The sequence below is a fragment of the Mesoplodon bidens genome, assembly GCF_964165515.1.
Source record: "Mesoplodon bidens genome assembly, chromosome: 3".
NCBI classification, from domain to species: domain Eukaryota; kingdom Metazoa; phylum Chordata; class Mammalia; order Artiodactyla; family Ziphiidae; genus Mesoplodon; species Mesoplodon bidens.
In genome coordinates this window covers 131,968,103-131,983,930 of record NC_138178.1, presented here as the reverse complement: position 1 = coordinate 131,983,930, position 15,828 = coordinate 131,968,103, and the positions used below count along the sequence as shown (strand labels likewise).

Below are 15,828 nucleotides of genomic sequence, written 5' to 3'. Positions count from 1 at the left end.
AGCATAGCTACTCATACCAATTTTCATATGTATTACTATGTCATATGCTACCCAGTAGTTACCGATAATATGAGGTAAGAGTGTGGTAAAAAATAAAAATATATTTTTCCATATGCTTTTTTCAGCATTGCCTCCAGGTAAAATACATCACAGCAGCTAGTGCATTTTTAAAAGGAAAATTGTATACCAGTTTTTCTATCTCCTATAAGAGATGAAAGAGACACAATGAAATTTGTCAATAAAAGCTTTAAGAATATCTGCACATATACATGTACATTCATTACATTCAGTTTGATAACAATAGTAGTTTCATTTCAATACAGATGTTGGAGAACTCAAATTTCTGCCATGGTCATATATATATGCTATTTGAAATTCTTTTATCTAGATACAGATCTTGAGAGTGAACCTCTTGATGATAGGTGTGCAGCTAGTTTGTCCCGGAACTCATGAAGATAATTATATTGCTGAAAAAAGTAAAGATATATTGAAATACATTGTAGAAGGCTGATTACCAGAGTAGTCATACTAGTCGGAATTGGGAATCAAAAAAATACTTGATAAAAACAGTTCTACATCCTTTTGCGTAAGGAGGTATTTCTATCTTGAGGAAGTTTTATCTTTCAATAAAGCTACATATAGTGTGAAAAACTTGTTTTAAAAATCTCTAAAAATTAGGAGGTAGCATGAAATAACAGTGTTTTATAAATCTTTAAAATCCTTTCTCCCTTTACTGGCAGGAGGAAATAAGATTAAAAACACATGAAGATGCTCTTTTTGCTAATGCATTTTCCCCTGGGGAGTAAGTACAGGGGAGAGGGCACTTTCTGCAGCAATTAACAGCAGCGTATTCAAGAAAATCTATTTCTTAATTTACAGAAGCCTTAGTTTTCTGCTTTTGGTGATGATAAAATCCATTTGGAACAATTTACATAGTAGATAATATTAAAATAAAATCACTAATCTTAACAGATAAGGAAAATAAAATCTTCAAATAATTCATTTGGAGTTTTAATAGCTGCCCAGAGGATATTCTCCTCTGCCAATAATCTCATTTTGTATTACTGTTCAGAAATGGAAATTGCATACTGCTAACTTACATCAGCACAGAGATGGAAAAAGCACGTTTGCCCCAGAATGCTGAGGTGATAAATTGACAGCCCATATTAATGTGGGCTTCATTCTCTCTACAATTAAAGATGTAAAACATACATATACATATGTTTGACACCATGTATTTTGTTTTGTGTCAAAGAGACACTTGGGAACATGTTGAATATGAAGCATCATTTGTTAAAAACAGATAATAAAGGGAGCTGCTTCTGTTTTCAGAACCCGCTCCTCAGACTTCATCCTAAAGTTGAGACTGGGTAATTGGGAAAGGAAGGCAAGTTAGCTTTACAGATCTACAAATCAATAATATCCTTGGGGCTTTGCTACTGCAGTGTTTTGGTGTTAAATAGAAAGTAAATGTGAAAGATGTCACTAAGGTTATCCACAGCAAAGGGTAATTAGCATGGTTTTACATTTTTTTCTATTATAGTCATTTGTCTATCTTTGTTAAATGTTTTGGTGATACAGTAATAGGATCTTCATGAGATCTTTTTGGTCAAAAATATACCCAGGAAACTACCAAGTTTATATTAACTGCCTCATTTTTCCAGGTGAGAGGATCCATTCCCAGAACAGAATGGGCAAAAACTGAACAGTAGTGGATCCTGCAAGAGTAAACTGGAAAGTTCAAATTTTTCATTATTTTGTTTGAAAAACTGAACTTTTTCAGACGTCCAGGTTATATTTAAATGTAAATTTTAAAAAAGTCAAAATATAAATAGGTGATACATGAATAATAGAATGCTTTGGATTTTCATTACCCTTTTGATGAGGTGTTACACTGTGACGGTCTGCCCCTGACCACAGCCTCACGAGAACGGTCACCCTCCTTACCCTTATGGTCTGTATTGCTCCAGACCCTCTCAGGTCCCTCAGGCTGTCGATGGCTTGCTGCGGTGATACTGTGTCAGACAGGTATAGGAGGAGACAAGCGGCTACTAAATAGAACATGAGACAAAAATTGTACACTACGTGTAATATATATTCTTATAGTATATTATAAATTAATGATATGCTTATACTTAATTCAGACTTCTGTTTGTACATAAGACTGAGTTTGGAAAATGAATTAAAAGACTGAAGCCTTTTAGTATGTGTTTTTGACAAATTATGATTTTAAATGACTGTGGTTGAATTAAAATTTAACATTGCCTTCATTCTTTTTTTTTTAAACAGCTTTACTGAGTTATTATAATTCATACCCCATACAATTCATTCAAAGTGCACAATTTAGTGGATTTTAGTGTGTTCACAGTTAAATGCAGCCATCACCACAGTCAGTTTTAGAACATTTTCATCACCTCAGAAAGAAACCCTGTACACTTTTGTTATCATTCCTCTATCACCCATCACCCCTCCCCTAAGCAACCACTAATTTACTTTGTCTTTGTGGATTTGCCTGTTCTAGACATTTCATATATATGGAATCATACGTGATCTTTTGCGACCAGCTTCTTTCACTTAGCATAATGTGTTCAAGATTCGTACATATTGTGGCACATATCAGTACTTCATTCCTTTTTATGGGTGAATAATATTCCATTGTATGGCTATACATTTTGTCTATCCATTTGTCAGCTGATGGACATTTAGGTTGTTTCCATTTTTTGGCTATTATGAATAATGTGGCTGTAAGTGTTAGTGCACAGGTTTTGTCTGGACCTGTTTTCATTTCTTTGGGGTATATGCCTAGAAGTGAAATTGCTGGGTCGTAGGGTCACTCTATGTGTAACTGTTTGAGGAAGTACTGCCTGGCTGTTTTCCAAAGCAGCTGCACCTTTTTCACTCCCACCAGCAGTGTATTTAGGTTCCAGTTTCTCTACATCCTCTCCAAAGCTTGTTCTCCATTTTTTGGATAACAGCCATCCTAATGGGTGTTAGGTGGTATCTCACTGTGGTTTTGATTTGCATTTCCCTGAGGACTAAGATGTTGAGCATTTTTCCATGTGCTTATTGGTCATTTGTATATTTTGTTTGGAGAAATGTCTGTTCATATCCTTTGCCCATTTTTAAATTTTTTAATTGTCTTTTTACTATTGAGTTGTAAGAGTTCTTTATATAGTCTGGGTAAGTCCTTTATCAGATATATGGTTTTGCAAATATTTTTTTTCCCATTCTGTGGGCTGTCTTTTCATTTTGATAATGTCTTTGAAACACAAAACTTTGTAGTTTTGATATTGTCCAACACTAAAAGGAATGACTGTTACTCCCACTGTGGTATTTCATTAGCTGTTCCCCCCCACCCCAATACATTTTTTAAAAGTTTAAAGTTAACATATATAACTTTGTTTTTATGCTTATGTTACCCATGGATATTATTTAGAAGTTACTGTCAATATCTTAACACCTGCAAAGGGAGAACATTAGAAAACAAAACAAAACACAAGAATGCAGGTGCTAAGACCTGTAAATTATGTTTTGTAGAATCCTCCAAAACAATGCTGAAAATACCTCTGACTCCCACACAGGCTTTCTAGGGAACACCAAATTTAGGGCCTTAAGTAATCCTTTGGGTCTTAGCAGATATTTACTGTGTTTCATCTCATTTTCATACAAAGTGAGCATATGGCCCAGAAACACAAGTTTTCATACTTCGAGGTTAAAAAAAACAACAACTGAATAATAGAAATAGATTTCTTACCAAGACAGGATCTTCCAAGTCCTCCATAACAGCTGAAAGGGAAGTACAGTTTTGAAGTTTGTACATTTTCACTCCATCCCAACAATTACAACCAGAGACTTGCTCTTTCTGCCTTCTATTTCTACTCTAATGCCTAGCACAGTGCCTTGTACCCAGAGATTAATAAATATTTTTGAATAAGTCAATCAGGAGCAAAGTGTGCTTATTTGTTTGTTGGGAGGTATTCCGTACACCTATAAGGGACAAAGAAGGCAGGGCCTTTTTATTGACCTCTTTAAACATCTGAGGAGTGGAACATGTTACTAAACTGATAGAAATCAGACTACTTTTACCAACTGCCACTTAATTTTTCTCTAAACAAAATCTTAGTGGTTATGGGACAGGTCCGTATGATAATTCTTCATTCATCTAGAAAGGGTAAAGAGGCAGTGTACCCTAGAGGTTTAAAGCCTGGGCTCTGGAGCCCCACCGCCTGGGGTTGAATCCTGAATCTGTCACTTATTAGATGTGTGAACCTAAGTTATTTAACCTCTCTGGGCCTCAGCCTTTTCACCTATAAGATGGGGCCAGCAACAGTACCTATGTCACAGTGAGGACTGAATGAGATAAAGCTCACAAGAGCTTGGCACAGAGTAAGAGGTCAATGAGCGTTAGCTGCTATTATGTAGCATTGTGAAGAAATGAGCAGTTCTGTATAACTGGATTTGCTAGAAAAACAAGGACTGATTCTTAAGCAATAAAACCATTCACTTTAATCAGTTTCAAAGATCCTAAAAAAGTGCATTCCATACTTCCTAACTTTCTCAGAGGGTGTACTGATCCTCATTCATTGCTGACAACTCATCATGAGCATCAGTTACTGTGGTGTATTTGTAGATGGAGCTGTAGATACATGTCTTGTGATAGGATGTGAAACAGAGGACCAAACAGGTACTGACCCCTGTATAACTGATGAACTTGCTTTCTACAAAGTGTCCCAGCTGTAGGCCTGTTTCAGAGACGAGGCTCTACTGTATAAAGGCAGAGAGAGGTAGAACATTTTAGTGGCTTTCTGCAAGATTAAGATGTACCACTTTTGGGACTTCCCTGGTGGTGCAGTGGTTGAGAATCCACCTGCCAATGCAGGGGACACAGTTTCAATCCCTGGTCCGGGACGATCCCACATGCCATGGAGCAACTAAGCCCGTGCGCCACAACTACTGAGCCTGCCCTCTAGAGCCCGCGAGCCACAACCACTGAAGCCCGCGCGCCTAGAGCCCGTGCTCCGCAACAAGAGAAGCCACCGCAATGAGAAGCCCACGCACCGCAACAAAGAGTAGCCCCCGCTCACCACACCTAGAGAAAGCCCGCGCGCAGCAACGAAGACCCAACGCAGCCAAAAAAAACAAAAAAAATTACTTTGTATCTTGCTAGCTTTATCTTTACTCCCATTTGATTGATTCCTACTCATCCTTCAAAACCTAGCTCAAATTTCAACTTCTGAAATGCCTCTGTGCCCCCCCATAGAAACCACTGCCATCCTGTGTACTGCCTCGTATACACCTGTTTTGAGTATTATTACACTTACATGATAGTGTCATTGGCTGTGGGTTCCTTGCGGGTGGGGACTGTGTCTAGAGTGTGTGTTTTATATTCACAATGTTTCATACACGGTAGGTGCTATGGGTTGAACTGTGCCCCCCCCGCCACAAAAGATATGTTGTACCTAATCACTGGTACTGCGCATGTGACCTTATTTGAAAATAGGGTCTTTGCAGATATAATCAAGTTAAGATGAGGTCATTAGGGTGGGTCCTAATCCAATATGACTGGTGTCCTTATGATAGGAAACACTGTATGAAAACACAGACACACAGGGAGAATCATGTGATGACAGAGGCCGAGGGGAGTGATGCAGCCATAAGCCAAAGAAGGCCAAGGATTGCCAGCCACCACCAGAAGCTAGGAAGAAGTGAGGAAGGACTCTATCCACGGTTTCTGACTGAAGATAGCCCTGCTGACACCTTGATTTTGGACTTCTAGCCACTAGAACTGGGTGGGAATAAACTTCTGTTTTTTAAGCGACCCTGTTTGTGGTCCTTTGTTACAACAGCTGCAGGAAATGATGTAACAAAACAGGCGAGCAGTGTTCACTGACTTTATAAAGGAACAAAAATGTCCGGGGAGGACAGACAACAGGGGAAAAAATGTACCAGACCCTGTTTCTGAGGGAAGAACTCTAGAGCTGTTTAGCAGTGTGGGCACCCAAAGATAGTAGAAAGGATAGAAAAGCATCTTTGTCCAAACAAAGATTAGTCACTGTAGGGACACCTCTGAAAGCTCTAGGACAATGAAAATTTCCAGTCATCAGATGCTTTATTTTATGGGAGCCTGAAGCATTTGACATACGCAAGATTGCCCATCCACCTTTCCATTCTGTTTGTGTTCAAACACCAGAGCATTTGGTTTGCTAGAACTTGCTAGAGTAGATTTTGTTAAGCTTTTCTAAACTGAGCTAGTTTGGTCTCTAGTAATCTTTCAGTAGAGGCTGCTTTCAAAGATTCGTTTGAAAAAAAAATCTCAGAATTGGTTTGAAAATGGGTTCAAAAATTGTAAAATATTTTTCACTGGCTCCATCTAACCACCTAATGCTATTGTACTTAGATTTATCAGAAAATTTAGCACAGGTAACTGCATTTATTCTAAAATTTTGCTTCTACAATTAGTACTAGATGAGAGATGATGTGTTTCTATAAAGTTTGGAAACTGTAGGATGTAGGATGGCATCTAGTTCTTTTTCCCCTACTTTGCAGGTGATAGTTCTCTATATCAGAGTTTAGTTTGGTCACAAACAGATATGTGTCCCCAAAGACCCTTGTACTGGTTGGTTTGCTTTCAGAACATGAGCTACTGGCATGAAGCCCTGGGGCTCTTGGTCTAAGGAGAGAGAAGCTGGCTGGGCTTGCCCTTTTCCTAGGTGCCTGAGACTACTCAGTTATTTGGTATAGTCTGTATACTTTCTAGCTCAAAGCAATGACCTTAGAGCTTTTGAGGTATTACACTACTTAATGCTCCATCTTGCTCCAGAAAGGATTAAGATGATTAGGATGCAAAGAACAAAAAAAATCCCCAAAAACAAAAAAAACCCAATAAGCACAAAGACCTATGTTTAGTAAATGATGAGTTCTCTTTGCTCTTCACAAGTACCTCCTCACATATTAGAATAAGTCTATAGTTTTCTCCTTGTGGCTGGCTCCCCTCTGCTCTGTGGGTCTCACTTCTGTATAACTAATGTTCCTTTCCATGGCACCACTTAGTCTTTCCAATGCTACTGTCTACTGCTGATTGTCACTTTCTTCTTCCTTTCTCCAAGCTACTTTTTTCTTTTCTTCTCATTTTTTCCCCTTAATCCATTTTCTTTTGTTTTACACTTTCATACCAGCAGCTTATTTACAGCCACTGACAAACGATGAGAGTCCCTCTTTCATTCAGGTAGCAAATTCATATCATCAGATATAATTTTCAAGTCCTGTTTTTAGGATTGCTCATTGCTTAGGGATAATTCCTTTGCTGTTAATTTTTTTAAAATGGACTTTCTTGCTGTTGGAAGAAACTAAACAACTGAAAGGCCGACCAGTAGGTATGGTGTTACATAACAAGAATGATGCCCTCACCTTTTTGGGAAGGAGAGGGTCCCAAAATCATGAGTAAAGGTCTAAGACAAAAGGAAAGAAAGCAAAAAAAAAAAAAAAAAAAGCCTGTTACCCTGTCCTAAAATTTCCTCATCTACTCATTTATTGTCCTTACTCTTCAAAAGTAATAATGGTACATAGCACAGGGAGATCAGCTCGGTGCTTTGTGACCACCTAGAGGAGTGGGATAGGGAGGGTGGGAGGGAGGGAGACGCAAGAGGGAAGAGATATGGGAACATATGTATATGTATAACTGATTCACTTTGTTATAGAGCAGAAACTAACACACCACTGTAAAGCAATTATACTCCAATAAAGATGTAAAAAAAAAAAAGTAATAATGGCAAATATCTGAGTGCTTGCTCTGTGCCAGGCATGGTGCTAGTACTTTTCATGTATTATCTCCTTTTGATCCTTGCAACAAACTATAAGGTAGGTAATAACTGCATAAGGATGCAATAATTTGAGAAATCATTTTGACTGGGACATTTTTCATGTAGTATATGGAGAAAAGGAAAACATACTGTATTAAGGTTTTTCGGTTATTTTTAAGGCAGATTTCAAGCTCCTCCATTATGTCACAGCAGCTGGCTATGTCAGGAGTGCCTCCATCTGGAATCGGATGATGATGAGTGATAATTCCATACTGATGGTAGAGGTCCACAAGGTTTGGAACTCTGTATTTTAACAGTTCCGCTCTGGTGCAGAAAACAAATATGTCTTGTATACCATAGCTCTTTAGTTCTTCTGCCAATAGACCAAGATACACAAGGACACACATGGACAAAACATTACAAATTTAAATACAGTCAGGAGGGAAAATATGAAGTTAAGTTCCTTAAGCCAAACAAACTAAGTAAATAACAAATGATAACCTTTGAAGTGCTCATTGATAATCTAAAACAATACTGATCTGTCTTCAAACTAGGGTAAAAACCAAGTCACTAAGCACAAAATAGTAATTAGAAACATCTGAACCAAAAGGTTATTAAAATGAAACCTGACTTTATAAGTCAAAATGTTTTTTTACTGGATTGTAAGACATCCATTATATTGCTGTTTTGAAAAAAAAATTTTTTTTACAATAAATACTGCTTTAAAATAAATTGTAAAACACCTAATATTTCAAAATAAGAAGGAATGATAGCACATTTTTTCCCATTTTCCTCTCACCAAATCAATGGTGTTTGCTGTGTACAAGTCTCTGTTATTTTGTTTTACCCTAAGCACTGTATATAAAATCTCCAGCACAGCCATGGTGCCAGAGCTCTTGTATTCTCACCTATTGTACCACACCATCATGTATTTAATTTTATGGACTAGGTTTCTAGGAAATAAAGCATTAGCTGTATGAAAATTATGTGACCTAGTGAATTTCAGTATAATGATATGAACCAAGCGAGAGTAGCAGGCCATTCTGTTCACTGGAGCTTCCTTAGGGCAATATTCACTACAGAGCATTTGGTTCATAATGAATAATTCTGACTCATCTGATTCCCCTTTTTCTCTCCCCACCCACTAAATCCTAGGACATTTAGCTATTTAAGTACAAAGTACTTTTTAATCATGAAACTCTAAACCTGTACTTGAAATATGGCTAGTCCAAATTGAGATGTATTGTAAATGTAAAATACGTATCTGATTTCAAAGACCAAGTACCAAAGAACTCCTATCTCAATAATTTTATACTTAAAACCCATTGAAATGATACTATTTAGCCTATATAAGGTTAAATCAAGTATGTTACTAAAATTAATTTTACCTGTTTTTACTTTTTTAATGTGGCCCCTAGAAAATGTCAAAAGTACATATATGGCTTCTATTTGTGGCTCCCAATATGTTTCTGTTGGACAGTGCTGCTCTAGGTAATACTATTATGCTTTTGTACTTGTAAAAGGGTTTAACTTGTAGTTGACATCCGTAACCATTTTTAAGAGAGTAGGTAAATTTCCTATTTGCCTCTTGCACGCATTGAATAATTTCTATTATATAGTAGATTTCAACTTTCTCAGAAAGGACTCTGAGGACAGACAAAGGAAGTGCTGCCAGGAGAGTCTTAGGTATCCCCCTTCAGACACTGTCATCTGTTTCGTATATTGGATTCCATTTAAGATTTCATTGGAAGAAAAAAAGGTTTGGTAAAAAATTGGAAACTCCTTTTACAGAAGAGACTAAACGAATAGGGTTTTCCAAAATGTGCAAGATTGGCTCTGGAACCAATGATTTAAATGATATTTTGCTCATAACTGAATGTTCTCCAAATGGAAATTTCCTACCATGGTGGGTATCTCTAGAGCAGAAAATCTCTACAAATACTGCAAGGGTCAACTAATCTATTAGTCTTTTCTGGTAGGTAAATTAAAGAAAGTATATTAGCAAATTGATATTCTAGGATAATTAGGACAGAATTTTAAGATTTATAAAATCTATAGTGGTCAAAATCAAACAATATATACATTTTTGTATTGGTTTATTATAAGGACATTGGTAGGACTATCAGGCTTGAGATATTCCAGGCCAACCAGAATAAAATATTTTGGAAGTCTAAATTTGTTAGTATCATACAATATATAAATTCCAAATTGGGACAGATTATCAGGATATTTGTAGGATTATTAGACTTGAGGCTAAGAACATCCTTCGGCATGTAGAGATCAGACCCTATTCCATCTTTTCCACCTAGACACTGGTTCTGTAAATTTTCTATGTGGGATGGACAATTTCAATACTACCTCTGGGTTCCCAGCTCAGGCTTAATTTCCAGTATCACAGTCAAGTCTGCAAAGAACAGTATGTTCAAAGATCTGGGCAGGGCTTCCCTGGTGGCACAGTGGTTGAGAGTCCGCCTGCCGATGCAGGGGACATGGGTTCGTGCCCCGCTCCGGGAAGATCCCACATGCTGCGGAGCAGCTAGGCCCGTGAGCCATGGCCGCTGAGCCTGCGCGTCCGGAGCCTGTGCTCCGCAATGGGAGAGGCCACAACATTGAGAGGCCTGTGTACTGAAGAAAAAAAAAAAAAAAAAAAAAAAGATCTGGGCAGTGCAATGTCAGCTTTCTATTTACATACTTTTCCCCCTCCAACTTATACATTATAACTCAAATGCAGTTTTTATGTATAGAACTACAACAATCAGTGAAAAGCAACACTATGTTTAGTAAATGATGAGTCTTCTTTGCCCTTCACAAATACCTCTTCACATATTAGAATAAGTCTATAGTTTGAAACTTTATGAAATACCAAACATTTTTTTTTGGAAAATTCAGAAGAGACTACAGTTTGTTCTTTTTTTTTTTTTTTTTTTTTTTCTTTACGCCAGCCTCACACTGTTGTGGCCTCTCCTGTTGCGGAGCACAGGCTCCAGACGCGCAGGCTCAGCGGCCATGGCTCACGGGCCCAGCCGCTCCGTGGCATGTGGGATCTTCCCGGACCAGGGCATGAACCCGTGTCCCCTGCATCGGCAGGCGGACTCTCAACCACTGTGCCACCAGGGAAGCCCCAGTTTGTTCTTCTTGACAAAGAGATTTTTAGTATTATTTTTTAAGACCCTATTAAGATGCTCCTGTCATATTACACCTACCTGTATCTTTTTGGATATTTCTTCTAACATCTCTAAATTTACAACCTGTAAGTAGTAACAAGGCAAGTGCAAGAGTCAGTTTCTGGTCATAAATAACAAGTATATTAAACACATATATAGCTACTGTAGAAAGTCATTACACATGATCACTTATATGCTTCAATTCCATTCTGAATGGGAATTTAAATTTCTTATATTCTTAGGAATATAATTCCAGGGATTCATAGATCCCAGCTGAAGGGACTCTTAATCCAAGGATTCTTTATTCCGTGTCCTTTCTGTAACAAGTACCTGGCTGTAGTCCTTAGCCTCACATTGTACCCCTGTGTTACATTTTATAAGATAGGTAAATCAGAAATGTAGAACTGTGAATGTGGATGTGGAAGGGTTGAAGAGTGGGTCTATGTTCCTTTATCTGTAGCCCACCAAGAGGGTTTCCAGAACGGAGTTCCTATGCTGATAGTCTGTGAAATTCTCTTACTGCTCAGTACAGAGAATTATATAAAAAATAATTTCTAATATATCGATAGTGTCACCTACCTGGAAGAGCACATAAACCAAGAAATTGAGAACAGTTCACTCGTGACAGGGATAGCCTGAAAGGAATAAAACTTTATCAAGTTTAGTTCAATTTAAAGTTATAGATGGACATTTATACAAACGTGTGTGCCTGCCACTAAATGAAGGTGTTTTAAAGTTTTACAGCAGTCACAAAACAAAAATTCATAGTTAAATATCAATGTATTGGTCACAAAAAGGCTTAGAAAGACTAGGAGTTTTAAAATAGGAACTTATCGTTTGCTTTGTTGCAATTTAAGTCTGAAAAGTGGCAAGCTAATTTAAACTAACTTAAAGATAGTAATGCCTAGGTTGCTTACAGCTAGTATAAAGTGTACTTAAGTTGTCCTGTGGTTTGTTACCTGAGATATTTTGTGTTAGTAACCTTAGGAAATAAGCTGGAAAATGACCATCTGACAATTTCATCTCCAGCATTCATTCAAAATTACTATTTTAAGATTTCTTTATAGGACTTCCTTAAACAGATACAATTTCATAGAATAAAAACCACAGGCTACCTATTCTTTGTTGTAATGGATTTTGGTTAAAATGAAATAATTTCAAGAAATCGTATTCCCAGTTTGCAGTGTCTGGGGACAAAGCGGGCAGAGGCTCACCTTGTCTGCAAAACAGAAGGTGAATTTAGAGGAAAATATGGGGCATTGTATAAATATCACCTGACTTTGAAAATTAGATGAGTTTTTGAGTTCGAAGGTGGCTTAGAAGGGGAAATGAAAGTTAATTGCTATTTGATGGCAGAACAAAAGAACTATAGGGACAACACTTTTTTTCTCTTTCTACAGCAGGGTCAGTGCTTAAAGAGAGAGATTATTACACTTACAGGGATTGTAGAGAATCTGCTGTAACCGTAAGTCACTGCCAAAATTCAGAAGTTGATTTTATATAAAAACATTTGTTTTTGTTATTGTATCTATGGTGATGTGGCTTTTATCTTAAACAGGGTCTGCTGATAGATGCATTATTGTGGCAAGTAGTTCTAGGACTGGAATAAATGATAACATAGGATATCTCATCCTATGTTTGGTACACTATTCTTTTGTCATAAAAGAATAAGAAGGTTTTGGTACTAAATGGGAGCTCGTTCAAATCTTAACTCCTTGTTTCTATTATGGTTTTCTCAATGTATAAGGAAGGAACTCCCACCACTCCCCTTACCCCCCCAAAAAAAGCTTTATTCTACCATAGATAAGATAAGAATTATATAATCAGCAGAAGAGAATCGTTTTCAATATGTAGTCTAAATTCTACAAAGATTATTATGTACACATCAAATATTTTAGCTCATCATTGATCAGAAAGGTTAACATACCATGATATGTCAATTGGAGTCTGTTCGTCTTCAATAGGCTCTTCGTCTGATGAGTCAAATTCACTTGTTTGCACTGAACTAGGCTTCAAAAGAAATCAGTTATGTTAAATAACTGTAAAGAATATTTACATATAGTTTTAGTATAGCTGATCCTTGCTTAAAGACAAACTGATGCATATTTGCAATTTACTCAACCTGGAATATCAGAGAGATCAGCAATATCAATAATAAACTATTGCTGTTTACTGTCTTATTAATAATTACAGCCCCATGTAGTGGAAAGAGTGTTGGATTGGGAACCAAGAAACCTGTCTTCTGGTCTTGGCTCTGCCACTTACTGTATAAACTTGGACAAGCGATGTCAGTTTCTACTGGATCTCAGTTTTCCAAAACTATAAAGTGAGATTTATTCATTCATTCATTCACAAACATTTCTTGGACACCTTCATTTGCCAAGCTCTGGAGATGCAAAGATCCATAAAATAAATAGCCTGCCTTCAGTATAATTGGAGAGACAATGTGTAAATAGATTCAAAAAAGTTAGAAGTGCTAAAATGGCACTATGCCCTTCAGAGCAGACAAGGGAGTGACTGCTTAGGGAGCTGGAGAAAGCTTCACAGAGGAGAGATCCATTAGTTGGGTTTTGACGGATGAGCAGGAGGTTTTTAAGCAGATAGAGAAGTTAAGGCAATTAAGGCAAAAAGAGAAAGGGCTTTGTACAGTATATTTCCTTGGTGTCTGCAGGGGGTGGGGGGGATTGGTTGGTTCCAGGACCTCTCCCCACCACCGTGGGTTCCTAAATCCCCAGATGCTCAAGTCCCTTACATAAAACGGACCAACATGGGACAGTTGGTCCTCCGCATCCACGGACACCGAGAGCTGACTGTATCCAGGAACTGTGACATCAGAGCAGAGAAGAGGAAGCTAAAGGAGTTTTCTCTACCCCAGTTCTCAATAAATAACCCCCAAACAGCCTAGCAATTTGGTTGGTGGGTGAGTGGGAGTACAGGTGGAATACCATGTCCCTAACTTTGTGAATCACTGGCCTAGAGAGACTGAGATGAACTTTGTGTGCTGATCTAAGGAGTTGAGAATCACGTGGGAAGCATTTCTACATGGAAGATGTGTTATAGGACCAATAAAAAACACACCTTTCTTCTACTTCCTAGTTGGAACCAACTGAGGGATGAGACCCTGGAGAGGCAAATGGAGATCAGTATATCAGTTTTATTACTGAGTGTCAGATGCAGGATGGAGGATGTGGCTTTAAAGCTGAGGTCAAGTGGGCTTGTCAATTCTTTACTCCAGAATTGGACTTATCCACCCAGGCACAGGCAGTGATGGACAACCCATGGCTCCCCTGTGGCAGAGAGCACCCCAGATAGTACTCTCTGCAAAGAGAAGGGAAGGAAGGGTTGAGCTACTTGTGTTCAGTTCCTCCCAAACTCAGGGATCAGATCACTCACTCTTCCCCTTCTGGGGACAAGTGTAGAAAGAGGCCAGGAGTGAAGGACAGCTGATGTCCCTCCACATGGAAATAGGGGGATTAGCAAGTGTAACCGCCTAATGTCTTTTCTAGCTCTGAAGCTATATTCTATCCTATAATGGTCTTATTTGTAACTGCCAGATCACTTTACAGAGCCAATTTAGGCCATGGATTTGAGTTGCTTTGGGTCTATCCGTATTATTATTATCAACTCAACTCAAATGGAGCCCTTTCAACAGGTTGTCAGCTCTGGTGGAAGGTGATGTGAGTCAGGTGGGGCTTCAGCCCCTTAAGCCTGTTTTTTCTTTCTTTAAGGCAGTTTTGATGATTCAAGAGTTTCAGTTTGCGTGGCCCATTCACTCAGGCTCTCCCAGCCAGCTTTACAAATCCTAACAGAGTTGGATGTTTCTGCTTCCCCAAGCCCAGAGATTCTTAACTCCAGGGAAAGGGACGCAGTGCCAGGTGGCCCCGTGGAATGGTGGCCGTGGTGACACACCCACAAGCTGGGGGTGTTAATCATCTTTCAGGAAGTTTTCCCCGTCCGCGGAGAGGGCTGCTCCCCAGGGGGCCCAGGGCATCCCAGGATATGCTTTGGGGCTGGGGTATCAGGCTGAGTGATGCACGGAGACACTTAAGCTCTATGCCTCAGTTCCTTCGTAAAACGGGGCTCAGCCCTCTCTGGCAGGGCTGTCGTGAGGCTTAGGAGACCCCGCATGCGACAGCTCACAGCCCACAACAGGCGCACAGCGAATGTCTGTCTTCCCCTCGCCCGCCTCCGACCCTATTCCTTCGCTGCCATCCTTCTCGCAGGTCCCGGGAAGCGCCACCTCCCTTCCCCTGGACGGTTACTGCGCGAGTCGTGTCGCAACTAGGCTGGGGCTGTCCCCGGGCTCAATAAATGGCGTCGGGGCCGCTCCCATCCCTCCGGCTCGGTTCCTCCAATCCCCGGCCCCACTCACCGGCTTCATAACTGGCCGCGACATACAGACCGACCTCCTCCTCCCTCGGGCAGCACCAGCGTCTCAGCCTCCGCCCCGCGCCGTCTGCCCCTCCGCTCAGCTCATTGGTACATCCTTCTGTGAGGTGGGGCGAGGCTTCTTCTTGGAACCAATCGGACACTCTCCCTGTTTCTTACTCCGCCCCCGGTGCCCAGGCTCGGCCTCTAACCGCTCATTGGTTCCTACGGGGCCTTTGAAACACGCGCCGGAGGAGGGCCCTGCTGAGTGTTGATTGGCTGGGAGGGCGCCCTCCTCCCCCAAGTTGGGAGCCGGGTGGGGCGGGGAGAGGGGCGGAGCGATATCTTCTAAAGGCCGCCCCAGCTCTGTGGGGACGCTGGAAAGCGGTACTTTCTCGAGGCAGGATCCGAAGCGGTACCAGGGTAGGGAGTTTTGTTTGTTTTTTAAAATTATTTTTTATTTTTTAAGGGCATGATGGGAAGCATTGACCTGGAGC

General features: G+C 39.6%; 1 protein-coding gene across 2 annotated transcripts; it reads right to left on the bottom strand.

The window, feature by feature from the left end:
* Window positions 1-231: 231 nt before the first annotated feature.
* On the bottom strand, window positions 232-15,414 carry CDKN3 (cyclin dependent kinase inhibitor 3). 2 transcript variants are annotated; one of them, XM_081228864.1, is made up of 8 exons: window positions 15,336-15,414; window positions 12,891-12,973; window positions 11,543-11,598; window positions 11,003-11,047; window positions 7,950-8,172; window positions 3,755-3,786; window positions 1,948-2,051; window positions 232-467 (listed from the first exon to the last, which is right to left on the bottom strand). In XM_081228864.1, the coding sequence occupies exons 1-8, from the start codon at window positions 15,357-15,359 to the stop codon at window positions 381-383; spliced, it is 654 nt and encodes a 217-aa protein (XP_081084990.1). In that variant the 5' UTR covers window positions 15,360-15,414; the 3' UTR covers window positions 232-380. The 2 variants fall into 2 exon arrangements, with proteins under 2 accessions (XP_081084990.1, XP_081084991.1); XM_081228865.1 differs by lacking the exon at window positions 11,003-11,047.
* Window positions 15,415-15,828: the final 414 nt, after the last annotated feature.

Coding starts and splice junctions, on each gene's coding strand:
- CDKN3 (XM_081228864.1), bottom strand. CDS start 15,359: ATGTCGCGGCCAGTTATGAAGCCG. Junction 11,599..12,890: donor ACTCCAATTGACATATCATG/GTATGTTAACCT, acceptor TATTCCTTTCAG/GCTATCCCTGTCACGAGTGA. Junction 3,787..7,949: donor AACCGAAAAACCTTAATACA/GTATGTTTTCCT, acceptor CTTCCCTTTCAG/CTGTTATGGAGGACTTGGAA.